Source organism: Tasmannia lanceolata, unplaced genomic scaffold (genome assembly GCF_043159265.1).
Source record: "Tasmannia lanceolata isolate RefF3 unplaced genomic scaffold, GAP_Taslan_0.1 ptg000015l, whole genome shotgun sequence".
NCBI classification, from domain to species: Eukaryota; Viridiplantae; Streptophyta; class Magnoliopsida; order Canellales; family Winteraceae; genus Tasmannia; species Tasmannia lanceolata.
The window spans coordinates 48,857,629-48,885,002 of NW_027518692.1; the positions used below are offsets into that span (position 1 = coordinate 48,857,629).

Consider the following 27,374-nt stretch of genomic DNA (forward strand, 5'->3'; position numbering starts at 1 on the left):
TTCCCATAATTTATTTCATCACGGTAACTAATCTTCAAAAAATGGACGAAATTCCTATAAAAATGTCTCCCTCGCCAACCAAAGCTCACACGCAGGAAGCTTCCAGGATCAGTTTTCGACTCACAATCGGTTCTGAAAATCCAAGACAAACGAGGCTTAATTGTGGGGATATTCAGGTCTTTGGGAGATAGCTAACCGTGTCAAGGTGATGATATACCTTGTACTTAGCTTCCGACAGTGATTTATTAGCAGAAATAATATGGTACCTGAGTTAGCAAGGCAAAAGGCAGAATTGGTTTCCATTGTGAACAAGCCGTTGTAACCTTTCCCATTCAATGATAAAATGATATGTTATGTGAGGCTTATGAAAGGATATTTCTTTTTTAGCTTATGAAAGGATAGATATAGTTCAGATAATACAAAAGAAATGACGTGTAGATGTTTTAGGATCAAAGGGTTAGGATGGTTGATGCAAGAGATTGTGAGACTCAAAAGATGAATGGTTTGTACCACCAACCTATACATTTTGCCTCCATGTAATTCAGACTTGAAAAACTTGTCACTCTGAATTGATAGCGCTCAATCCTCTATGAAACATGATTTCTGTTCTAGGCGTCCAACTTCAAAGATAATCCTACATTTTCTTTAGGTTTCACTTAGTTTTTCATGAATTAAAGCACTCACCGGTAGCCATCAAAACTGATTGTAACAGACTTGGCTTGGGAGTTGCTATGGTCGGAGTCCTTCCTCACACGTGAGAAATATCTTGTAAGTTGGTTTTATAGAGTTTTGATAGAATGAGAAACACAACTCCTCATCACTTCATTTTTTTAATGGGTAAGAAGGGGTTAGGCAGACCCCTACCAGTATATTAAATAAAGAAAGATGATACGGTAGTAGGAACAAGACCACTGACCAATCCTTAGAACAATGTCTAAGGAAAAAGGCAGAACAAATAGCGTTATGATGCCCTTGAAGACAAACTCAAAACAAGCAAGAGAAAAGATATACACAAGCTGAATTTGTGCCTATGAACTCCTCATCACTCTGGTTCCTCCCTCAAACTACTCTTTGTTTTGGTTTACATCTCTTTCATTCACACAAATAAAGTTAACATCCTTCCTATAACCGTAAGTAACCAACTAGCTCGATCTGGGCTATTGATCTTGCTAAGGGAAAATTGATTTTCGTTTTTTTTCGTTAAAGAGTATTTCGGTATTTTTTTTATGTAGTAATTTTTTCGGTAAAGGCTGGAAAACCTAGATTCACAATATATTTTGATTGAAAAGAATTCCTGATGACAAAGCATTAATCAAGACATTTAACATATAACATTTTTAAAGGCTACAAAATAGGGGTTATTTATGTAGATAAATAGCACTTTGATTTAGATTGTAGTCCTGGGCTCTTCCCTCTTCATAGCACCCAAAAGATTATAAGCCAACTTTTACCCCTGCATATCAAAAAGAAGAATAGAAGAAAACATAAAAACCATGAACCGATGAAAAACCAAGACTCCAGAAATAAGAGAACAACAATCCCTCGCAAAGCCTTTACTCCAGGAATGAAAAACAAAATCTGCAAAAATGAAGAGGCTCTAATAAAACAGAACATGCCTTTGGCAATACAATCCTGAAACATATTCGCCCTGAAGAAAACCATTTTTCGTGGCTCACCTGAAACATATTCGCCCTCGAAAAAAAAAAAAAGTAAAATCTCCACATGACCATGAAAGTGGCTGGGAGAAGTTACATCGATAATATAATACAATGGATTACAATCTTGGCAGCTTCCAAAAACGTTTTGGAAAGAATCCTAAATGGAATAAATACAGTGAATATGCTATAAGGACGTTATGAAATTCTTGGGAAGTGTGGAGGTCGAAGAGACGTAAGTTTTAGGGTTGGGAAGTCAAAAGGTCTAAATGGGATTTTGGAAAGAATCCTAAATGGAATAAATACAATGAATATGCTATAAAGAATTGAAAATCTTAACGCCACATCAGGAATTTAGACGCCACGCAGACTTGAGGGAGGAAGGGGAAGGCTGCCACGTCACCGTGAACAGTGAAACACTGAAACAGCCCTTCTTCCTTCTGATATATAGATATAGATTGCAAATGGGACATTAAGGTAACCTTGGAAGTCATTAATTGTATAATTTCTAAAACCATAATAATCACTATTTGCAAATAATTGTACTTTTTATTCCTGATTCAAAAGTATAGGATAAAGCTTCAAAACAGGATACGCAGTAATATGGAGTTGTCACTCAATGAAGATGGAAAGCAAAACTAAATCCTTTTCAGGTAAGTCTGCCTTCCTAATAACTAAGCTTTTCATGAAAGCTTCTTATTAAAAGACAATTTTAAAAGCACTTCAACAGGAAGATAATGACTTGCATCAAAGAAAACTGAACAAAATCACAAAGAGAGGAACAAACCACGCTCAACCCTACAGACCACATCAAGTACTCTTTGCTCTCTTGATCATGTATTCATGCAAGAAGTGGATAATGGTGCTGGGTTTGATGCCTCTGATTTCCAAATACTTTTCGAAGGCTCCTGGTACGCTTCAAAGAAAAATAAACAAAATCAAATTGAGAACAGAAAGTATGGTCAAGAAATAAAATTAATCTTTAAGAAGTAACAATGACTTACTTGAAGTCGGGTCCTTCATAAAGTACCTCATCCTCAGAAATTGGCTTGACCGGATAAAACATCCCATCAAATGAAATTTTTTCTCGGTAACCTAAACAAGTTAACACCAAATTGGGCAAATAGCCTTTACAAATATAGATGATAAGTCGAAGGTTATACTGCCCGCCCTTTATATCGTCATTGTTCTCATCATCATTGTCATCCTTGCCCTCATCGCCAGTAACAAGATCATCGGGAATACGGAACTTAACAAGGATAGTCTCGCCCTCGTAATGTCTTTTTAGAAATATGAGATGGCCGGGAATATCTTTATCTCCGACTTTAAACCATTCTGGGATCTCAGCCTCATCTTGGGTTTCAAAAGGAAACCCATCTGGGATCTCAGCCACCTGTAGGAAAGAGGAGGAAAAGCACCAAAATGCCTCATTTTTCTCACTAGAAAAGTGGTATAACCAAGAAAACAGTAATCATAAACGATGATATAAAACAATAGCACTTGAATTGCAAATATGTGTAATTTAAGCATTAGACATGTGAGGGAAGAAAAAGGGGAGGCATGTGAGAGAATGAGTGGCTCTTTAAGATATACTAATATTTGATGATTTAAAAGTTTAGTTCTTAAAAAATAAAAACTCTTAAGCAGTGAATAGTAATGCATAAGAAAAAGGCTTGTTTTCTGACACATGCCATATAGCAGAAAATCCGCAAAAGAAGCTTTCACTTGGGGAGATACTACCAATGTGTGTGTGTGTGTGTGCGCGTGTGTGTGTTTGTAATAAATCCAAACCATTCAATCAGTTGAACCAGAATCTATAGATACATAAATTTACTACATTTCAAAATTAACATAAATTTGAGTCCAATAATCAGTTTTGGGGTCACAATAAGTTCTCAAAATACAAAACAAACAAGGCCTACATGCTTACGAGAACCATGTTCTACATCATGCAAAGAAACATGATCGACAAAAACCTAGCATACCTTGTCAAGATATACACACCTGTTTGGTTAGAAATTACATCCATGCAATTGTCGTTTTAAATGACACACATAATCCATATTTTTTTTTAGAATGGTAGCCAAATGTATTAATAAAAGACCAAGATGGTCAGAGTACAATGACACAAAAGAACGACAATATAAAAGTGCAAGAATAAAGTTTCACGGCGGAAGAGAATTACATTAGAAGAAACGCCTTCAATTACTACTCTATTGAGGAAAATTTTCTGAATGAGCTCCAATCCTTGATGCACTGCACGCACTTCTGTTTCCGTAGCATCCGTCCCCCCCGCATACGCCCAAAGAATTTTACCAATCTCGTTTCTTAGAACACCTCCTACTCCAGCGGGACCCGGAGCCTACACACATAATCCATATTATAACATCTATATAACAAAAATGACTCCCCTTGTCCCCATAGTTGTGCTTCAATTCAATAAATTTATGTTATTGCTGGGAAAAAAAATAACAACAATGCCCCTAGTCGAGAAGTTAAGACACTGAAATAACAAATGGTGTTATCACACATTTTACATGCAAGCAATACACATCACAATGCCTTCTATAACATTTTAACAGCGCTAAAATTCAAAATTCCCTTTCGTAGGCTCTTTGGGCATAAGAACCCGCTCTTTGGGCATAAGAACCTGTTCTATGCCGTCTATAAGCTGTAATCAGGGGGACTCCTGGTCCCTCTGCTTTTTCTGTAACTACTTCAGTAAATAATATATTGTCACTTTTCAGAAAGAAAAAAATTCAATATTCCCAAAAATCATACAACACTGAATGCAAGAGAATGATTAGTAATCTTGACTCTGGAGACCACTATGACAGGCTTCAACTTACAAGCTCATCGAACTGGACAAACCAATCGATAAGTGTCGCCAGGATGAGCCATTTTTTGAAATTTGCACGAACTGGATAATCTTAACCATCCAATCAGTGACCTGCAAATGGACACCTAAAATGAAATACGAGCAATGGTCCCCACTGTATAGGCGACACAAGCTCATCAATCAGGATAAGCCAATATGAAACCTCTTCCAACATTAAGAGATTTCGATCCTTCCAACGCTAATTCAACCCATGTACGAAGAACAAAATAGATCAATAAGCATTAAAATTCCTCTAAGAAGCATAGATAGAAATTTGGTATTTCAAAAGGACCTCCACAAATTTCTAGTTATTCGAATCCAAGAACCACCTAAAAACATGAATTTTACAGCTAAATCTAAACAAGAGACAAAGATATATGAAAATAAATATACATATCTCTTTCTCAGAACAAAAGACATAAATCTCTTTGTCAGAACCAAAGACAAATATCTCTTTGACATCAAGGAGGTTTGAACTCAGGACCTTTGCACTGATACCATGTGAAACAACCAGTTACTCCAGTAAATGTCCTATAACTAGAAGCACTTACCAAGAGTTCAATAGAATTTTCAAGAATTTCCAGAAACAATGACATTCAGAAAATCTTGGGGCAGGCTATATAAACATTTCAAGATAATCAATAAAGACGGAAATGGATAGAAAACCTGACATTCTATTTGGTAACCATTTTAAAAGTCTTTGGCTAATATCTGTTCAGTTTCAGCGGAACATCTTAAGAATCAACCGCAAAGATCAGATGGTTATCTACCAAAAATAAACCCACAAAGATAATAGATAAATCGACCTATGTTTCCAGAGCTATTAGCATTTCTCTATGTAATTTCGCCTCATAATTTTTTTTTGGCAGATTGAATGCAAGCTCATATCAAATCATATCAAGGATAAATAAATAGATAAATAAAACGGTGTTAGGCACCTAACCAATACAAAAGTTCTAGAGCTAATGGAATTCGTTAGGCTATGCCCTTTAAACCAGTTTCATATCAGGCTGGGTCCCACCTAGTCCCTACCTAGGCAGACCCCACTCAGGACCGTAAGTAGTCCTTTTTCAAATCAATGAAGGAATCTATCGTAAAAATTGTGTGTTTACATACAAAGGACCCTTCCCTCAAAGTGGTTCGAGAGGCCGATCTTCCCTTTATGAAGCTTAACCACGTTGCGAACCAATTTGTGTTCGTAACAATAGGCCGACTATTCTGGAAGATTTTATATCTCTCTACCTTTTAACTTAATCTGAAAAATCCATATACAAAATTTTTAAGAAAAAATAAATAATTTTGAGAAAACATCATGCTTCAATGAAAGGGCTTCTAATACTCAAGGATCCAAACATCGAGGCGATGTGTTTGAACCAATCTTACTCACCAAAAAAAAAAAAACAATACCCAGAAAGATAATAGACCAATCAACCAATTTATTAGCATTACTCTGCAATTTTTCCTCTCCCCATCATGAGATTTCTAAAAGCTGGTTTTCTTACTTAAAATCCAAGAAACGCTGCCAGTACAGCATGCAGCAGCTTGATCATGAACCCTCTTCTACACTGTTTTCAAACTAAAAACCTGGATTCTAAAATCCGCGTATCCAAATGGCCCCTAATGAGTTCGCTGGAATTCTTCGAATTGAGAGACGAGTATGTAACCAATGGATTCCCCGAAAAGAAAGAGCTCCGAAGGAAGCAAAAGAGGCCAAAAAGTCGGTTATTCTAAGTACCAGTCTAGACCTCAACATAGCCATTGATGAGGGAAAATGAGAAAACCCTCATGAAAAACCAGAAATTACCAAATAAAGAAGCTGACAAAAGACAAAGAATACTGGGAAAAAAAAAAAAATCTCCATCCCATTGTGAGAAGAGCCTTCTGCATTTATAGAAATGTAACCTACAAAGTTATTAACCCAAAACCCTAGAAAATAAAAACCCATTTCTGTTGAAAGGAGATGGGTATTAGAGGATAAAACCCTGGAACCAAATTCTTTTCCATTACATATGACTGAAACAAGTCAAACAAGAAACCCTAGAAGGATATTAATCGAAAATCATGGATTCAGAGTCTCACCTTCACGTGTTGGTCCGATTCCTCGTCACATTTGGCATCAGAGCTTTGATTTCCAAAGAACGAAGAGAAATGAAAGGGGGAAACACTGATTTTTTGGCAAAGCTTTTGAGAGACACTGTTTTGCAGGGGGGTGAAGAGGGTAGACACCTATATTTTTATTTTATTTTTATTTTTTATGACGACACCTAAATATTCTGAGCTACACGTTGCTTACATGCCTTTCAAGGAATGGAGAAAAACATATTAATTATTCAATGTATTTCTTGTATTTCTAAATTTTCAAAAAAAAAAAAAAAAATTCCTTGTATTTCTTGAAGTTTGTTTAGATGGAAGGACTCTCACGAATAATCTAATGGTGGATCATCATCTAATGAATTTGATAGCCTACTTATATCCACAATGCTTGCAAAGGAAATCAGCTGTACCATGAAAAAAGGTTTCAAATGAGAGTGACTAACCATGTCCCAATTATAGTCAGCAACGTAAGATAGGTCAATAAAATGGGGTCACCTTGTTCCAAGGATCTATAATATGTGGGTTGTTGGGTCCTTTGGCAATTGGGTTGGATTAGGGTTGAGAGATTTAAAGGGTGGTTCGGTTAAGGTTGGGGAATTGGATCCTTGGAGTGGGCTAAGGTTAGCCTCAGCGCCTCACTTGCACCCCTAAAATCCATCCTTTCAGGTCATCTGGGTTCATTTTTGTTCCTCCACTGTAATCATACCCCACTCATAATCTTCAACTTGTGAAAAAACTATAAAAAAAAAAAAATTCAGAACCCAACCATCCAGTATATACTTCATCAACTGAATATTTCCAGTTCCTCAACATGTTTTTTTAAAATCCTGGATGACAGCCACAATAAAAAGCAAAAGTGGGGGATAAAACAACAATTCTATACTAGCCGCAGAACTTGAATGAGGATCTAATGAGCGACGGAATTCATCATCTTCTGCAGCCACATCAAGTACTCTTTCCTCTCTTGATCATGTATTCGTGCCAGAAGTAAATAATGGTGCTGGGATTGATGCCTCTGATTTTCAAATACTTTCCGAAAGCTCCCGGTACGCTTCAAAGAAAAATAAATAAAATCAAATTGAGAACAGAAAGTATGGTCAAGAAATAAAATTAATCTTTAAGAAGTAACAATGACTTACTTGAAGTCGGGTCCTTCATAAACTGACTCATCATCAGAAATTGCCTTGAGCGTGAAAAACATCCCATCAAATGAAATTTCTTCTCGATAACCAGTACAAATTAACACCAGATTGGGCATATAGCCTTCACAAATATAGATGATAAGTCGAAGGCTGTGCTGGCCTCCCTTTATATCGTCAATGTTCTCATCATCATCGTCATCTTTACCCTCATAGCCAGTAACAAGATCATCGGGAATACGGACCTTAACTAGGATAGTCTCGCCCTCGTACTCTCTTTTTAGAAATATGGGATGGCCGGGAATATCTTTATCTCCGACTTTAAACCAATCTGGGATCTCAGCCTCATCTTGGAGTTCAAAAGGAAACCAATCTGGGATCTCAGCCTCATCTTGGATTTCAAAAGGAAACCCATCTGGGATCTCAGCCACCTGTAGGAAAGAGGAGGAAAAGCACCAAAATACCTCATTTTTCTCACTAGAAAAGGGGTATAACCAAGAAAACAGTAATCATAAACGATGATATAAACTATTTCAAAAAATAAAATAAACGATGATATAAAACAATAGCGCTTGAATTGCAAAAATGTGAAATTTAAGCATTAGACATGTGAGGGAAGAAAAAGGGGAGGCATATGAGAGAATGAGTGGCTCTTAAGATATACTAATATTTGATGATTTAAAAGTTTAGTTCTTAAAAAATAAAAACTCTTAAGCAGCGAATAGTAATGCATAAGAAAAAGGCTTTGATTCTGACACATGCCATATAGCAGAAAATCCACAAAAGAAGCTTTCACTTGGAGAGATACTAGTAAATTAGTAGTGTGTGTGTGTGTGTAATAATTCCAAACCATTCAATCTCTATAGATACATAAATTTACTACATTTCAAAATTAAACATAAATTTGAGTCCAATAATCAGTTTTGGGGTCACAATCAGTTCTCAAAACACAAAACAAACAAGCCCTACATGCTTACGAGAATCATGTTCGACATCATGCAAAGAAACATGATTGACGAAAACCTAGTATACCTTGTCAAGATATGCACACTTGTTTTGGTTACAAATTACATCCATGCAATTGTCGTTTTAAATGACACACATAATCCTTATTTTTTTTTAGAATGGTAGCGAAATGTATTAATAAAAACCAAGATGGTCAGAGTACAATGAGAAAAAAGAACGACAATATAAAAGTACAAGAATAAAGTTTCACGGCGGAAGAGAATTACATTAGAAGAATCGCATTCAATTAGTACTTTATTGACACAATTTTTCTGGAGGAGCTCCAATCCTTGATGCACTGCACGCACTTCTACTTCTGTAGCATCCGTCCCTCCCGTATACACCCAAAGAATTTTACCAATCTCATTTCTTAGAACACGTCCTACTCCAGCGGGACCCGGAGCCTACACACATAATCCATATTATAACATCCATATAACAAAAATCCCTCCAACTATGGGGACTCCTTGTCCCCATAGTTGTGCTTCAATTCAATAAATTTATGTTATTGCTGGCAGAAAAAATAACAACAATGCCCCTAGTCGAGAAGTTAAGACATTGAAATAACAAATTGTGTTACCACACATTTTACATGCAAGCAATACACATCACAATGCCTTTTATAACATTTTAACAGCGCTAAAATTCAAAATTCCCTTTTGTAAGCTCTTTGGGCATAAGAACCTGTTCTATGCCGTCTATAAGCTGTAATCAGGGGGAATCCCCTCTGCTATTTCTGTAACTACTTCAGTATATAATATATTGTCACTTTACAGAAGAAAAAAATCAAAATTCCCAAAAATCATATAACACTGAATGCAGGAGAATGATTAGTAATCTCGACTCCGGAGACCACTATGACAGGCTTCAACTTAAAAGCTCATCGAACTGGACAAACCAATCGATAATTGTCGCCAGGATGAGCCATTTTTTGAAGTTTGCACGAACTGGATAATCTTAGCCATCCAATCAGTGACCTGCAAATGGACACCTAAAATGAAATACGAGCAATGGTCCCCACTGTATAGGCGACACAAGCTCATCAATAAGGATAAGCCAATATGAAACGTCTTCCAATAAAAGAACCTGTGACCTCATTTATCTTTATGCAGAAGGGGCATGACTGAACAGTATGATAAATTCCAAATTTCAAATATGATTTCCCCAATCTAGGTAGACCTAGGCTCAACTTGCATGCCCAGGTAATATCATTAATAGAGTATCCTTCTACTACCAGCCACCAAGGGAGATACTTAAGACATGAAAACCTTGAAGAAAAGCACATGCTTCGACTTCATTAGAATCAAAAGAGTATATTCTACGTCTCTCAAATGGTTCTGAATCAGTCCACCCACCAGTGGGATAAATGGTTCTTAATCAATCTACCTACCTGTGGGATAAATGGTTCTGAATCAATCCACCTACCAGTGGGGACCCATGTTTCTACTCGAGCTTCCATCAATATTAAGCCAGGCATTTCATCCAGGATTTTTATTTTTTTGGAATGGCGAGAGATTTATTAATGGAAAATAAGAGAAAACATCAACCGAGATGGTCAAAGAACAACATAAAGACAGAAAAATACATGACAACCCCTCAAAGGTGGAGCTGGTCAAAAAACAGTCAAGTACTCAAAACAAGATCTCATTCCATCCAAGTTCTTCCAGTGTAGTTTGGACTCTAATCTCTTCTCCTAGTCTTCTAAGACTGACATACACTTAACAAATAAAACTTGTTCACTCACACACAGCTCTAAACTACTTTCGAGTCATACCCAATGAAATATCATGATCAGCTTTTCAAAATGCAGATGCGGGCCAAAACGTGGCCAAATAAATCCAAGTCGACTCGGCACGGAACGGTCAAGCACTCGAAATACGCAATCGGACGAGTCGATGTAAATGACTTAGAAGGGCAAAATACAGACCCAAACAAAAACTTAGCCAATGTAAATGGGAGTCAACTCGGGCGAGTTGATGATTGAAATAGGGAGATTTGAAACAATGGTCGTGACTTTAATCCTTACATATTTTAAGTAGGAATTATCACTGGAATTTCTGTCATTTTCTCCCCCAAATCCCCATATGAAGGCATGATGACCAAAGGATGCAACCTTTGAACCTCGTAACCACCCTCCAAATTTTCTATTTGTACTGCATGCTTATCTAACTTCCTAGTTTTTTTTAACAATGAAAAGCCAAATAAAAAGTCATTATACTAAAATAGCTTTCTGTTTTGGCATCAACTACTTACTAGTATGACATGTCGTGCGATACATGACGCAACAAAAAAGGAAATGAATTGGGAAAATAGACGTAAATAACAACATTAAGAGATTTCGATCCCTCCAACGCTAATTCAACCCATGTACGAAGAACAAAATAGATCAATAAGCATTAAAATTCCTCTAAGAAGCATAGATAGAAATTTGGTATTTCCAGAGGACCTCCACAAATTTCTAGTTATTCGAATCCAAGAACCACCTAAAAAAATGAAATTTACAGCTAAATATAAACGAGAGACAAAGATATATGAAAATAAATATACATATCTCTTTCTCAGAACAAAAGACATAAATCTCTTTGGCAGAACAAAAGACAAATATCTCTTTGACATCAAGGAGGTTTGAACTCAGGACCTTTGCACTGATAATATGTGAAACAACCAGTTACTCCAAAAGCACAAGCTGTTGGAGAAGGCGTTATTTATTCCATTTCCAACTAACTCCAACTGACTCCAATTTCAAAGATAGTAAAATTTATAAGCAATTGATTCCGATTTCTTTGTTATAAACAATTGAAGCAATTCCTATTTCTTTGTTATAAACAATTGAAGCAAAAAGAAAGTCAAGCTGTGTAATTAGCAAATGTCCTATAACTAGAGGCACTTATCAAGAGTTCAATAGATTTTCAAGAATTTCCAGAAACAATGACATTCAGAAAATCTTGGGGCAGGCTACATAAACATTTCAAGATAATCAATAGAGACGGAAATGGATAGAAAACCTGACATTCTATTTGGTAACCATTTTAAAAGTCTTTGGCCAATATCTGTTCAGTTTCAGAGGAACATCTTAAGAATCAACAGCAAAGATCAGATGGTTCAAGCCTCACAGCCTAGTGGTTGCAACTTAAGGATCCAAAGTCCAAACATCGAGGTGATGGGTTTCAACCAATATAATTATCTACCAAAAAAAAACCACAAAGATAATAGATAAATCAACCTATGTTTCCAGAGCTATTAGCATTACTCTATGTAATTTCCCCTCATAATTTTTTTTGGCAGATTGAATGCAAGCTCATATCAAATCATATCAAGGATAAATAAATAGATAAATGAAACGGTGTTAGGTACCTAACCAATACAAAAGTTCTAGAGCTAATGGAATGCGTTAGGTTATGCCCTTTAAACCAGTTTCATAACAGGCTGGGTCCCACCTAGTCCCCTACCTAAGGAGTCCTTTTTCAAATCAATGAAGAAATCTATCCAGAAAATTGTGTTCTTGCATACAAAGGGCCTTCCCTCGAAGTGGTTCGAGAGGCTGATCATCCCTTTATGAAGCTTAACCACGTTGCGAACCAATTTGTGTTCGTAACAATAGGCCGAACATTCTGGAAGATTTTATATCTCTCTACCTTTTAACTTAATCTGAAAAATCCATAAACAAATTTTTTAAGGAAAATAAACTAATTTTGAGAAAACATCATGTTTCAATGAAAGGGCTTCTAATACTCAAGGATCCAAACATCGAGGTGAGTTTGAACCAATCTTACCCACGCAAAAAATAAAATAAAATACCCACAAAGATAATAGACCAATCAACCTATATATTAGCATTACTCTGCAATTTTTCCTTATAATATTTTTTTTCAGATTTAATGCAAGCTCATATCAAATCGAATGTAAGAACAAATAAATAGATAGATGAAATTTTTTTAAACACATGTTGTTTAATTTGGACTAAATAAAAAGATTTTACATCTCTCTACCATTTTACATAAATGGTAATCTCTCCGAACTCCCGTGGCACGAATAGCCAGAGGAGCTACTACGGAGGAAGCCATTCTTCGAAGGTGAAGAGGGTAGAAAGCCATTTTCAGAGAGAGGTTTTGTGCTTTCAGACAAAGGGTCTTAGGAGCTGAAAAGGTGGGGTTTATGGTCTGGGGGGTTTGGAGGGTTTTAAAGCTTCGGAGGTGAAGAGGGTAGAAAGCCATTTTCAGGGAGAGGCTCTGTGTTTTCGGAGTCCAGACAAAGGGGTTTAGGAGCTGAAAAGGTGAGGCTTATGGTTTGGGGAGGTTTGGGGAGTTTTAATTTTTAAAGCAAAACAGAGAAAATCTCAACCCGGTTTTGTGCATTTCCACTCCCTTTTGCCTGTCTTTTGCCCTTTTGTGTGTCTTTTGTTAGTGTTGTTCTACTAAAAAATTCAATTTGATTCAGGGTAATTTGTCTTAAGTTCTTAATGACTTCAAATTATCTGAAAAACCCACAAAAGACAAAATTATTTGCCCACGTAAATTAACATGATCGTTACTACCGATGTGTTAGCCGACCCCAACTAGCTAGGGACAAAGGCTTTGTTGCGTTGAGTTGAGTTACTACCGATGTGTTAAGGAAGAATGATAAACTAAAGGTGGTGATAAATTTACCCCCTTTTACATGAATTCAACTCGTATTTTTCAAAATGAGCTGTACAGCCCACACCATAGAATGATCCAAACCGCCCATTTAATGGGCCACACCATAAATAGGTTGTGCCCCAAAAATCATTACTATAGGAAGATTTTAACCCTCCAATCTAAAGAGGGACTCGCATTGTGTAAACTTATACAGATCGGACGGTTGGGATCATCCTGTGGAAATGACTTTTGGGGAACAACCTATTTACATTGTGGCCCATCAAATCGACGGATTAGATCATCCTGTGGTGTGGGCTGTACTGCCCATCTTAAAAAATATGGGGGGCGAATTTATCACCGCCCAAACTAAATAGAAGGGCTCACAGTTGAAGATGATTTTATTCGGCTAAGCATGTGTACCCAAAGATTAAAATACAGACTAAAAAATTAATGGAAGTAAGGAAATAAACTAAATCAGAACAATTTTGTGATAGTCAAGGACCTCATCCTAATGGCTCTTAACCTTTTATAAAACCTACCTTTTCAAAATCGTCTTCAACATGATCAGTTTTGGACTCACAATCGGTTCTCAAAATCCAAGAGAAATCGGGTTTAGTCGTAGGGATATTCAAGTACTTGGGAGATAGCTCTGGGTGTTGAGATACCATGTACTTATCTTCCAACAGTGATTTATTGACTAATTAACATAACAGCCAACCCTGAGAAGTACCTAATTTGCACAAATGGCACTGGCAACATCCAGACGTTAGACAATTAATCCAATTGTATAATCAACCTTGAGTTAATTTGGTGGAAGCGGACTCGAACTGCTGAGGGCATAGGTTAAACCACAACCTCTCAGGCTTCTCTGATTGATTCTACTATCTAGGCGAACGATAAACGATAATTCCCATTTACCCAAAGACATCTTATAACTTTCATCGTACTCTTCTCACAATCTCAAACAAAGGTGCTGAGCTAGAATACTATTTTAAAGATTCTTGTGGTTCCTAAGGGTGTGTTCGGCAACTATTCTTTTACGGGATTTTCCCCTTTTTTAGGGGGGAGAATGACAAAAGCCAAAAAAATCTCAAAAATCATGTTCGGCTGCGTGACCCGCTAAGGTCTGTTTCCAAAATTTCTGCTACTTTTTCGACAAAAAACTAGGATTTCTCGAAGCGATAAATAACCGTTTCTAAAATTTCTCATCACTCCGCTTCCGCCCCATTCTTTAGGCGAGAATGAGAAGTGTTGCCGAACATGCCCTGAGGGTCCTTATACGAGAAATCCAACTAAAAAAACCCGCAACTAAAAAATAAGGGTGTCCGCATTAATTGAGATTTTTGTCAAGGATAGTGCTGTGTGGATGTCTTGTATTCTGTCATTATACAACACCCTAACGGATTAATGTGCGCGACACATCCAAATTGAACTGCGCAGTCAATTCACTAGGGGGTGAGGAGGAGCGCCTACAAGGCTTTTTAGAGAAGTGCCCCTTTGGTTTTGTGTAAATAGTACTTCAGCATTTCTTGATGTGGCAGCATTGATATATAAGCCACATATTGGGGTTATAGGTTGTGGTTTTTTTCTTTGAGTTTTACTTTTTGGCTTAAAAGAAGAGTTGTAACCCTGAACCAAAACAATGAAACTCTTCTCATGCGGACATCGGTACACTGCCAAATCATGTAAATTTCATGTTCCCGGGTTTGTTAGGATTTATTTCTTGCATGTCTTCTTGACATTTGCCGCACATCATGTTTGATCCTATTTGAGAGATTAAAGATTTCTCAGTTCTCTACCGATAGACAGTGGAAGAAGGATTTTTCGAAGAACTAGAAACTTTTTTTCTTAATCTTGAAAGTAGCAGGAATAATCTATTAAACTCGGGAAAGTTAGGAATAATATGTTGCCTAAATTAGCAAGGCAAAAGGCAAATTTGCACGGATCTAGGCATCCAACTTTGAAGAAATCATACGAGGGCGACTTGTGGAGAGGACTACCAGTGAAAGAAAAAAAAAGAGTGAAAGCCACTAGAGCTAAGTTGCCACGGAGTGGGCGGCTGGGAAGGGGCGACATGTGGAAATGGCCACCTGAAAAAAGGCAGAGTGAAAGATGTAACAAAGTGGGCCGCCAATGATAGCAGATGCGGAAGCGTGGAGGAATGTTATGGCTCTGAGTAGGGGCCCGCCTAAGTATGGGACTAGGTGGGACCCAGCCTGGTATTGGATGGGTTTAAAGGGCCAAGGGCCTTGCCGAACGCGTTCCATCAGCTCTGGAGCTTTTGGCGTATTGGTAAGGTAACTGACAGTAAAGCACTCACCGGCAACCGTTGAAACCAATCGCGACGGACTTGGCTTGTGAGTTTCTTTGGACGGAGTCCTTCCTCATAAGTGAGAAATCAACGATCACCACTTCCCAGTTCTGCCCACTTCGCAATTCTGTGATGAGACCGATCATTCTTTGTTCTTAGTATACCGTAGATTGCAAGAAAACCCAATAACAATGTCTTTTGATGCATGAGCATGGACCTTATGGATTCTTTTATAGAGTTTTGAGAGAGAGAGAGAGAGAGAGAGAGAGAGAGAGAGTCCTCATCACCCCGATTCCTCCCTCAAATACTCTTTGTTTTAAATCTCTTTTATTTATACCCATATTGGTAACATCCCTTCCTATAACCTTAACTAAACACCAACTACCTATGATATGCACAGCATAAATTCAAACTCGAATCATTCTTTCTCGCGTCGTATGAGGAGAAAACCTCCTATACGTTTCTAGGGGGGGCATTGTTCATCCATATCTATCCCAATGAGCCATCTATCGAATCATTGCGATTGATGTTCGATCCCAAAGAGAAGGAAGATATCTTTGTAAAGTGGGTTTTTACGATCCGATAAAGAATCAAACTTATTCAAGAGTTCCTGATGTGGGCCGTTGATCTAGGCCACAACCACTGTTGAGATCGGCTCCTACAAGGGTTGACTTGGCTAAGTTAGAGCATGTTTGGCTACCCTCAAAATTTTCCCATGAAAAAAAAAAAGGAAAAGAAAACTAAAGCCGGGGTTGCTTTTTGTTAGGTTTTTTGTGTAAAAGATTCATAGCTAAATAGGGTTTTCTTTTTTTCTGGATCCGGACGCCTGAAATCTGTTTTTTTTTTTTTTCATTTATTTTATTTAATTTCTAAACTTTCAATTTTCTATAATTTCTACACATAACGGTATTTCAAGCTATCTTTCCTTTTATCATTTCCGTTTTTTATGTATTCCGTCTCTATTTATTCCCTAATTAACAGCCCAAAATCGTTTCCAAATCTTCTAGCTTTATCCCCTAGGTCTCTAAAAACGTAAAAGCATTTAAGATTTCCTATTAAATATTTCTCTTCAATTTATTGGCGTGGGTAATATGTTATAGGGCGCTTTATTGGCGCTTTTTTAGGCGCACGTACGCAGCGTCGCGATTTCAAACATTCTTGAAAGGTGCCCTTTACACTGAAAAGACACCAGAGGCTCTATAAAAGAGCTAATTTCTATCATTTGAGGAGAGAAACGAATTTGCAATTCCCTTGTGCAATTCTGACAAACTTTAAACACTCTTCTACATTCTTTCAAAATCCCCAAGTATCATACTGTTTTTTCTTTTGTTTACTGTTCTAGATGTTGTTCTTCTGCAGAAACAGTATCTGGAAATTTCTCTAAGGCTTGAAATTTCTGAAAGGCATTTCGGATTTGATTCCGCTAGTTCGAGGCATCATCAAACATTAGTAGGGCTTCCCTACTAAGCTTCATTGTATCTTGGAGGCTATTCGCTGATCCCATTTGCATACTACTGGTGGGGGCGAATCTTGTCTTAAGGAAAGTGATATCACGCCTTGAAGCAACACATTTCTATTCTCACATCACCAACAGTAACCCTCTAATTATACAACAGAAGATGCTTAATATGGATATCTGTGAAACTTATCAAATGACCCCATAACATCAGCAGATGTTAGTTGATCTTATTGAGGCAACAATAGCCAAAAAAAATAAAAGATAATCATTAGAACTTTCTTCACCTAAATCTCTTTTTAGTAACGTTTTCAATTTTGCCGGGTTAAAACTTGAGGGTCAATCCTTTCTTAAAACATTGATATCTTTTTGAACGAGTTATTTGACCGTTGTCGGACGTGGACCGTTATCTCATGTATGGTTATCGGCTTTTGTGGTTTGTGAATTTCACCACAAGTTCAAAACTTTGCAAGAGGCGAGGGGGGGGGGGGAGAATAGGTAAGCTGGGATTGAATCTCCAACCTCACAAGGTTGAAAACCAGAGCCTTTAACCAATTGAGCTAGAGGCTCAATTACATTATGTCCCTCCCTAAATGATTTTAACAGAAAACTTTTTCTTCATGATTTAAAGGGAACTTAACGACCCCTTTATGTTAAGATTGAACACAATTGGTTCCAGCTATCTTTCCAGTGTGTAAATAAACTAGGAATTTTTTAGAAATATTTTGTCCTTTCCAAACTATTCCAAAAAAATTATTGCAATCAAAACAAGGCCTAATTGCTGCTATGCCATTTTGTCCTTTATTAGTAATTAAGCTGGATTGACTCATCCTGTGCGTCCAGTCCCACAACGAATAGATATCTCATCCATTGGATTCAGGCTTTTCTTCAAAAAAAAAAAAGCCTTAAAAAGGCCTCCTTTGGGAAATCTTATAGAGGGCCCACATGATGAACGGTTATGATCATAATATATACATATCCCAAGTATATAGCAGAGAGCACAAAAACATTACCCTTCCTTCCAAGTTTTCGACACAAGTAATATCTCATCAATTTTCAGCGCATTTAATTTTTCTTGCGGTATTTAAAAAGAGTAATCACCATTCACCAATACACAAAAGAGGGGTGTCCAGGGGAAGAAAAGGGGGCACAAAAATTTAACGTCAAGCACAGACATGTGAAATTTTGGAAATGCCACTCAAATAGCAAAAGAGTATAAAACCGTTAGTTCCAAACCGAATCATCTTCTGCAGCCGCATCAAGTACTCTTTGCTCTCTTGATCATGTATTCATGCAATAAGTAAATAATGGTGCTGGGTTTGATGCCTCTGATTTCCAAGTACTTTTCGAAAACTCCCGGTACTCTTCAAAGAAAAATAAACAAAATCAAATTGAGAACAGAAAGTATGGTCAAGAAATAAAATTAATCTTTAAGAAGTAACAATGACTTACTTGAAGTCGGGTCCTTCATAAACTGCCTCGTCATCAGAAATTTGCTTCACCGGAACAAACATCATCCCATCAAATGAAATTTCTTCTCGGCAACCAGTACAAAGTAACACCAAATTGGGCATATAGCCTTCACAGATGTAGATGATAAGTCGAAGGCTATACTGGCCGCCCTTTATATCGTCAGTAACAAGATCATCGGGAATACGGACCTTAACTAGGATAGTCTCGCCCTCGTACTCTCTTTTGAAAAATATGGGATGGCCGGGAAAATCTTCATCGCTGACTTTAAACCATTCTGGGATCTCAGCCTCATCTTGGATTTCAAAAGGAAACCCATCTGGGATCTCAGCCACCTGTAGGAAAGAGGAGGAAAAGCACCAAAATACCTCATTTTTCTCACTAGAAAAGGGGTATAACCAAGAAAACAGTAATCATAAACGATGATATAAAACAATAGCGCTTGAATTGCAAAAATGTGAAATTTAAGCATTAGACATGTGAGGGAAGAAAAAGGGGAGGCATATGAGAGAATGAGTGGCTCTTAAGATATACTAATATTTGATGATTTAAAAGTTTAGTTCTTAAAAAATAAAAACTCTTAAGCAGCGAATAGTAATGCATAAGAAAAAGGCTTTGATTCTGACACATGCCATATAGCAGAAAATCCACAAAAGAAGCTTTCACTTGGGGAGATACTAGTAAATTAGTAATGTGTGTGTGTGTGTGATAATTCCAAACCATTCAATCAGTTGAACCAGAATCTATAGATACATAAATTTACTACATTTCAAAATTAAACATAAATTTGAGTCCAATAATCAGTTTTGGGGTCACAATCAGTTCTCAAAATACAAAACAAACAAGCCCTACATGCTTACGAGAACCATGTTCGACATCATGCAAAGAAACATGATCGACAAAAACCTAGCATACCTCGTCAAGATATACACACCTGTTTTGGTTACAAATTACATCCGTGCAATTGTCGTTTTAAATGACACACATAATCCATATTATAACATCCTTATAACAAAAATGCCTCCAACTATGGGGACTCCTTGTCCCCATAGTTGTGCTTCAATTCAATAAATTTATGTTATTGCTGGGAAAAAAAATAACAACAATGCCCCTAGTCGAGAAGTTAAGACACTGAAATAACAAATGGTGTTATCACACATTTTACATGCAAGCAATACACATCACAATGCCTTCTATAACATTTTAACAGCGCTAAAATTCAAAATTCCCTTTTGTAGGCTCTTTGGGCATAAGAACCTGTTCTATGCCGTCTATAAGCTGTAATCAAGGGGCACTCCTGGTCCCCTCTGCTTTTTCTGTAACTACTTCAGTATACAATATATTGTAACTTTTCAGGAAAAAAAATCAAAATTCCGAAAAATCATATAACATTGAATGCAAGAGAATGATTAGTAATCTTGACTCCGGAGACCACTATGACAGGCTTCAACTTACAAGCTCATCGAACTGGACAAACCAATCGATAAGTGTCGCCAGGTTGAGCCAATTTTTGAAATTTGCAGGAACTGGATAATCTTAACCATCCAATCAGTGACCTGCAAATGGACACACCTAAAACGAAATACGAGCAATGGTCCCCACTGTATAGGCGACACAAGCTCATCAATCAGGATAAGCCAATATGAAACCTCTTCCAACATTAAGAGATTTCGATCGCTCCAACATACAGATTGAATGCAAGCTCATATCAAATCGAATGTGAGAACAAATAAATAGATGGATGAAAAAATTTTAAACACATGTTGCATTTGATCTGGACTAAATAGAAAGATTTTACATCTATCTACCTTTTTAACTTAATCTAGGAAATCACTAAACAAATGTTTTAAGGAAAAATAAATAATTTTAGGGAAAAAATCATGTTTCAGTGAAAGGGTTTCTAATACCCTTAGGCCCTGTTTGGATCACAAGAATTTTCTACAAAAGTTAGGAAAAGAAAAACTTTTCAAAAAAATTAATACTTTTCTATTGTTTGATTACAAATGGAAAAGTAACTAGAACCACAACAGTTGAAATTTTATTATTTGGGATCTTCAGTTTATAATGATATCCCATTAAAAAATCTCTAAATTGTGGACATACAAAAATTCTCCTAAGAAAAAATCTTCCAAAATTTTTTTTATCCTGCAATCCAAACAAGGCCTTAAAAAATATAAAACTAACACAATGAGACAGAGGAACCCAGATTTCTTCTAAAACCCAAAATTTCTCTACAACTACTACTAACAAGAAGAAGAAAACACAGAAATCTAGATATAGAAGCATGGGGTTTCCATAAACATAAAACTAAAACAAAGAAACAGAAGAACCCAGATTTCTTCTAGCACCCAAAATTTCTCTACAACTACTAACAGGAAAAGAAAACACAGAAATCTAAATATAGAAACATGGGGTTTCCATAAACATAAAACTAAAAAAATAGAAGCAGAAGAACCCAGATTTGGGTTTCCATAAACATAAAACTAAAAAAATAGAAGCATAAGAACCAAGATTTTTTGTAATCACCCAAACTTCTCAATAACTAATAAGAGGAAGAAAACAGAGAAATCTAAATATAGAAACATGAGGTCTCCATAAATGTATTCAGAGTCTTCTCACCTTCACATAATCGTCCGACTCGATCTCTAAATCGATGGGATGCGAAAGCTTGGCATCAGAGCTATGGTTTGCAACGAGCAAAGGGAAATGAGGGGGGGAAACAGTAGTTTTTTTGTAAACCTTGTGAGAGAGGATGTTTTGCAAGGGGGAAAAAAGGGTACAATGGTAATCTCTCCGAACTCCCATGGCACGAATAGCCAGAGGAGCTACTACGGAGGAAGCCATTCTTCGGAGGTGAAGAGGGTAGAAAGCCATTTTCAGAGAGAGGTTTTGTGTTTTCAGAGAAAGGGGTTTAGGAGCTGAAAAGGTGGGGTTTATGGTTTGAGGGGTTTGAGGGGTTTGGAGGGTTTTAAAGCTTCGGAGGTGAAGAGGGTAGAAAGCCATTTTCAGAGAGCGAGAGAGGTTTTAGGGTTTTAGGAGCTGAAACGGTGGGGTTTATGGTTTGCTGGGTTTGGAGGGTTTTAAAGCAAAACAGAGAAAATCCCAAACCCGATTTGTGCAGTTCCACTCCCTTTTGTTTGTCTTTTGTTAGTGTTGTTCTTCTCAAAAATTCAATTTGATTAAAGGGTGATTTTTTTTTTTATGGGTAATTAAAGGGTGATTTGTCTCCAGTATTGGAGAAGCAGAGGGGAATTTCTGAAAACCCACAAAAGACAAAATTATTTGCCCGCGTAGATTAACAGGATAATGTAGAATGAAGTGATAAATTCACCCCCTTTTATGATGAATTCAACCCGCATGTTTCAACATGGTACAGCCCACACCATAGGATGATCCAAACTGCCCATTTGATGGGCCACGCCATATATAGGTTGTGCCCCAAAAAAATTACTATAGGATGATTCTAACCCTCTCCAATCTAAAGAGGGACTCACATTATGGAAACTTATATAGAACGGACAGTTAGGATTGTGGAAACTTATATAGATCGACGGTTAGGATTACCTGTGGCAATTGTTTTTGGGGCGCAACCTATTTACATTGTGGCCCATCAAATGGAGTGTTTGGATCATCCTATGGGGTGTAGGCTTTACTGTCCATCTTAAAAAATATGGGGGGTGAATTTATCCCCGCCCTAAACTAAATAGAAGGGCTCACAGTTGAAGATGATTTTATTCGACTTCCAGCATGCGTACCCAAAGATTAAAATACAGACTAAAAAACCACTGGAATTAAGAAACTAAAATAAATCAGAACAATTTTGTGATGATCAAAGATCTCTCGTCCTAGTGGCTTTTAACCTTTTATATAGCCTTCCTCTAGAAAATCGCCTTCAACTTGATCAGTTTTGGACTCGCAATCGGTTCTCAAAATCCAAGAGAAATTGGGTTTAATCGTAGGGTATTCAAGTGCTTGGGAGATAGCACTGGGTGATGAGATACCATGTACTTATCTTCCAACAGTGATTTATTGACTAATTAACATAACATAAAAGCCAACCATGAGAAGTACCTAATTTGCACGAATGGCACTGGCAACATCCAGACTTTAGATAACTAATCCAATTGTAAAATCAACCTTGAGCTAATTTGGTGGCAGCGGACTTGAACCGCTGATAATTAATCCAATTGTAAAATCAACCATAGGTTCTCAGGCTTCTCTGACTGATTCTACTCTCGAGGCGAACGGTAAACGATAATTCCCATTTACGCAAACACATTTTATAACATTCATCGTACTCTTCTCTTCAAGCAGCAATTCTTCTCACAATCTCAGAAAGGTGCTGAGCTAGAATTCTATTTTAAAGATTCTTGTGGTTCCTAAGGGTCCTTGTATGATAAATCCAACTAAAAAAACTCGCAACACAAAAAATAAGAGTGCCTGCATTAATCGAGATTTTTTATCAAGGATAGTGTTGTGTGGATGTCTTGTATTCTGGCATCATACAACACCCTAACGGATTAATGTGCGCGACACAAATCCAAATTGAACTGCGCAGTCAATTCCCTAGGGGGTGAGGAGGAGCGCCTACAAGGTTTTTTAGAGCAGTGCCCCTTCAGTTTGTAAATAGTACTCCAATATTTTTTGATGTAGCAGCATTGATATATGAGCCACATATGGGGGTTATATGTTGTGGGTTTTTTCTTTGAGTTTTACTTTTTGGCTTAGAAGAAGAGTTGTAACCCTAAACCAGAACAGTGAAACTCTTCTCATGTGGACATCGGTACACTGCCAAATCAAGTAAATTTTGTGTTTCCGTGTTTGTTAGAATTTATTTCTCGCAACTCTACTTGACATTTGCCGCACATCATGTTTGATCCTATTTGAGAGATTAAAGATTTCTCAGTTTTTTTTTTTTTTTTTTTTCCATTTCAAAAAACGATTTCTCAGCTCTCTGCAGATAGACATTGGAAGAAGGATTTTTCGAAGAACTAGAAACTTTTTTCTTAATCTCGAAAGTAGTTGGAATAATCTATTAAACTCGATAAAGTAAGGGAGGAATAATATGTTGCCTGAATTAGCAAGGCAAAAGGCAAATTTACATGGATCTAGGCATCTAACTTTGAAGAAATCATACAATCAATGTAGTTTTCAATCAGTTTTTCAAATGAACATATGTATGTGACGGGCCTGTCTACGTATGAGACTAGGTGGGACCCAGCCTAGTGAAGGACATGTTTAAAGGGCCTTGCCTAACATTGAGCTTTTGATGTATTTGTAAGGTACCTAACATGGTATCAGAGCAGCCATCATGTCCCGTGTTCGAGCCACATAAGGGGCGACTTGTGAAGAGGACTACGCAGTGGAAAAGATTCAGAGTGAAAGCCGCTAGACCGATGTTGCCACGGAGTGGGGTGCTGGGGAAAGGGAGACATGTGGAAAGGGCTGCCTGAAAAAAGGTAGAGTGAAAGCTGCAACTAAGTGGGCCGCCAATGATAGCGGATGCGGAAGCGTGGTGGAATGTTATGATCCTGAGTGGGGGCCCGCCTAAGTATGGGACTAAGTGGAACCGAGCCTAGTATTGGACGGGTTTAAAGGGCCAAGGACCTTGTCGAACGCGTTCCATTAGCCCTAGAGCTTTTGGCGTATTGGTGAGGTAACTAACAGTAAAGCCCTCACCGGCAGCCGTTGAAACCGATCGTGACGGACTTTGCTTGCGAGTTTCTTTGGACTGAGTCCTTCCTCATAAGTGAGAAATCAACTATCACCACTCTTCAGTTCTACCCACTTCGCAATTCTCAGTGATGAGGGATGAGACAGATCATTCTTTGCTCTTGGTATGCTGTAGATTGCAAGAAAACCCAATAACAATGTCTTTTGAGTCATGCATGAGCAGGGACCTTATGGATTATTTTATAGAGTTTTGAGAGAGAGGGAGAGAGAGAGAGTCCTCATCACCCCGGTTCCTCTCTCAAACGACTCTTAATTTGTTTTACATCTCTTTCATTTACACCCTTATGGTTAACATCCCTTCCTATAACCTTAATTAAACACCAACTACCTCGATGTGGGCCGTTGATCTTGGCCACAACCAGTGTTGAAATCGGCTCCTAAGAGGGTTGACTTAGCTAAGTTAGAGCATGTTTGGCTACCCTCAAAATTTTCCCAACAAAAAAAAAAAAGGAAACGAAAACTAGAGCCTGGGTAGCTTTTTTTAAGGTTTTTTGTGTAAAAGATTCATAGCTAAATAGGGTTTTCATTTTTTTATGGATCCGCACGACTGAAATTTGTTATTTTCCATTTATTTTTATTTAATTTCTAAACTTTCAATTTTCTATGATGTGGGGTCTATCTAAGCATCTGTAGAATCCAAGAAAATGGTGGACCCAAACCTACTCATTACTTCTAATTGCTATAAAAGGGTGATGAATTGGCCTCCACTTTGATTATACTTATTCCCTACCATTTTTGGCTTTTTCCCACCTTTTCAACTTTATATTCTCTTTTAGTTATTTAATCTTAATTGTATTCTCTTTTAGTTTTCATATAACGATCACTCTCCGGAATTAGTTACTGTTAGGCTGTGTTTGATTCCAATGAGTTGATATATGACAAAAAAAGTACCTATATGGAGGGAAGCTGTGTAGGGCCACTTTTATGGCGAATCACATATTTGACATTAAAATGCATATGAATTCACCTTTTATATTTATTTTAAGGGAAATGTTATCAGCACTACTGTATTTTGATGAGGGCACTCCTCACTTTATTAAAAGTACAGTATGGCCCGCACCATAGGATGATCCAAACCGTCCATTAGATGGGCCACAGCCTAAATAGGTTGCGCCCTCAAAATTATTTTCATAGGTTCATCGTAACCCTCCGATCTAAAGAGGGTTAGGATCAACCCTCTAACATTCAGATCGGAGGGTTAGGATCAACCTATGGAAGTGATTTTTGAGGCACAACCTATTTAGGCTGTGGCTCATTTAATGGACGGTTTGGATCACCCTATGGTGCGAGCCATACCGTACTTTTAATAAAGTGAGGAGTGCCCTCATCAAAATACAGTAGTGCTGATAACACTTCCCTATTTTAATAATATTTAAAACTTTATTGATTTTATTAAAATTGAACTGATATATCCCTCTTGCAGGTTTGTTTTTCTTATTAAGTAATTAAGGAAAATAATATTGCCACGCACTTGTTCTGGTCTTCTGCCATATCTAATATTTTAACTATTTTCTGTTGCAATTAATAGAATTCATTAAAAGTTTTACAAAATCAAAAGAAAATTTCAACTTAGAGGAATCATTTCTAGAACATTACGAATAGCGGTGGCAATGGTTCGGTTTCGGTTCGGTTTGACCCCCAAACCGAACCAAACCGAAATTTGAATCGGTTTGGTTTTACCAAACCAAAACCGAACCAAAACTGAATTTTCGGTTAGGTTTCGGTTCGGTTCCGCCAATTTTGCCACCCTTTACTCATAATAATTGCAAATATTCGGTTTTGGTTCGGTTTGATACCCAAACTGAACCAAACCGAAATTTGAATCGATTTGGTTTAACCAAACCGAAACCGAATTTTCGGTTCGGTTTCGGCTCGGTTCCGGTTCGGTTCGGCCAATTTTGCCACCCCTAATTACGAATTTATATTCGAGAAAGGGAGATGAAAAATGAGCCCCCCCCTATCTTACCAAAGCACCCCTATTGAGTATATATATGACCTCTCTTTTAAAAATCCAAATACCATAACGTTTCCATATATTTTTTTCCTCCAACAATAAGCTTTCATTAGATTGAAGATAGAAAATGCTTAATATGGAAATTTGTGAAACTTATAAAATGATCCCACAATATCAGCGGATGTCAGTTGATCTCAATGAAGGCGACTCTCTCACCACTAATAATATTCTGAGCTATAGGGTGCTTTCTTGGATTCTGAGATATGCGTTTCTTTCATGGAATGGAAGCTGTTAAAGCCAAAAAAAAAAGAAGAAGAAGAAAATCATCGGAAGCTTCTTCACCTTGATCTCTTTATTAGTAACGTATTCAATTTTGCCTGGTTGAAACTTGTAAGAGGGTCGATCCTTTGTTAAAACATTGTCACAAAGTATACATGATATCTTTTTGAACGAGTCATTTGACCGTTGTTGGACGTGGACCGTTATCTCATGTATGGCTATCGGGTTGTTGTTTGTGACTCTCACCACAAGTTCAAAACTTTGCAAATTATTATTATTATTAGGTAAGCTGGGATTGAACCTCCTACCTCACAAGGTTGAAAACCAGAGCCTTTAACCAATTGAGCTAGAGGCTCAATCCCCCATCCTGCATGTTCAGTCCCACAACGAATGGATATCTCATCCATTGGATTGAGGCTTTGTTTGAGAAAGCTTATAGAGGGGGCCCACATGATGAACGGTTATGATCATCACATATGCATATCTCAGGATACAGCAGAGTGCGCAAGAGCATGCCTCTCCCTTCCAAGTTTCCGACACAAGTAATTTCACATCAAATTTCAGCGCATTTAATTTTTCTTGCGGCCGAGATAGACCAAAAGCAACGCTTTACAACGAAATCCCCGTTGTTTTCTGGCATTTAAAAAGAGTAGTCACCAAGTCACCAATACACTAAAGAGGGGTGTCCAGAGGAAGAAAAGGGGGCACAATATACCACTTCTGTGATTCAAGCGATTCAACTTGAACACGTTCTGTAAGAAAACTGAATGTTTTTTACCCTTTT

At 37.4% G+C, this 27,374-nt stretch overlaps 3 protein-coding genes across 3 annotated transcripts; all 3 read right to left on the reverse strand.

Annotated features, from left to right (window-relative positions):
- Positions 1–1,251: 1,251 nt before the first annotated feature.
- On the reverse strand, positions 1,252–7,308 carry LOC143892046 (uncharacterized). The gene is made up of 6 exons (XM_077396519.1): positions 7,267–7,308; positions 6,613–6,759; positions 3,841–4,017; positions 2,660–3,048; positions 2,443–2,571; positions 1,252–1,453 (listed from the first exon to the last, which is right to left on the reverse strand). Exons 1-5 carry the CDS (start codon positions 7,306–7,308, stop codon positions 2,466–2,468), a joined length of 861 nt encoding a protein of 286 aa, XP_077252634.1. The 3' UTR covers positions 1,252–1,453; positions 2,443–2,465.
- A 76-nt stretch (positions 7,309–7,384) lies between these two features.
- LOC143891971 (uncharacterized) lies at positions 7,385–13,102 on the reverse strand. Its single transcript, XM_077396456.1, has 4 exons — positions 12,761–13,102; positions 8,999–9,175; positions 7,767–8,197; positions 7,385–7,678 (listed from the first exon to the last, which is right to left on the reverse strand). The coding sequence occupies exons 1-4, from the start codon at positions 12,983–12,985 to the stop codon at positions 7,573–7,575; spliced, it is 939 nt and encodes a 312-aa protein (XP_077252571.1). The 5' UTR covers positions 12,986–13,102; the 3' UTR covers positions 7,385–7,572.
- Positions 13,103–18,198: 5,096 nt separating this feature from the next.
- Positions 18,199–21,725, reverse strand: LOC143846195 (uncharacterized protein At2g39795, mitochondrial-like). Its single transcript, XM_077354620.1, has 3 exons — positions 21,244–21,725; positions 18,607–18,959; positions 18,199–18,518 (listed from the first exon to the last, which is right to left on the reverse strand). The coding sequence occupies exons 1-3, from the start codon at positions 21,625–21,627 to the stop codon at positions 18,413–18,415; spliced, it is 843 nt and encodes a 280-aa protein (XP_077210735.1). The 5' UTR covers positions 21,628–21,725; the 3' UTR covers positions 18,199–18,412.
- Positions 21,726–27,374: the final 5,649 nt, after the last annotated feature.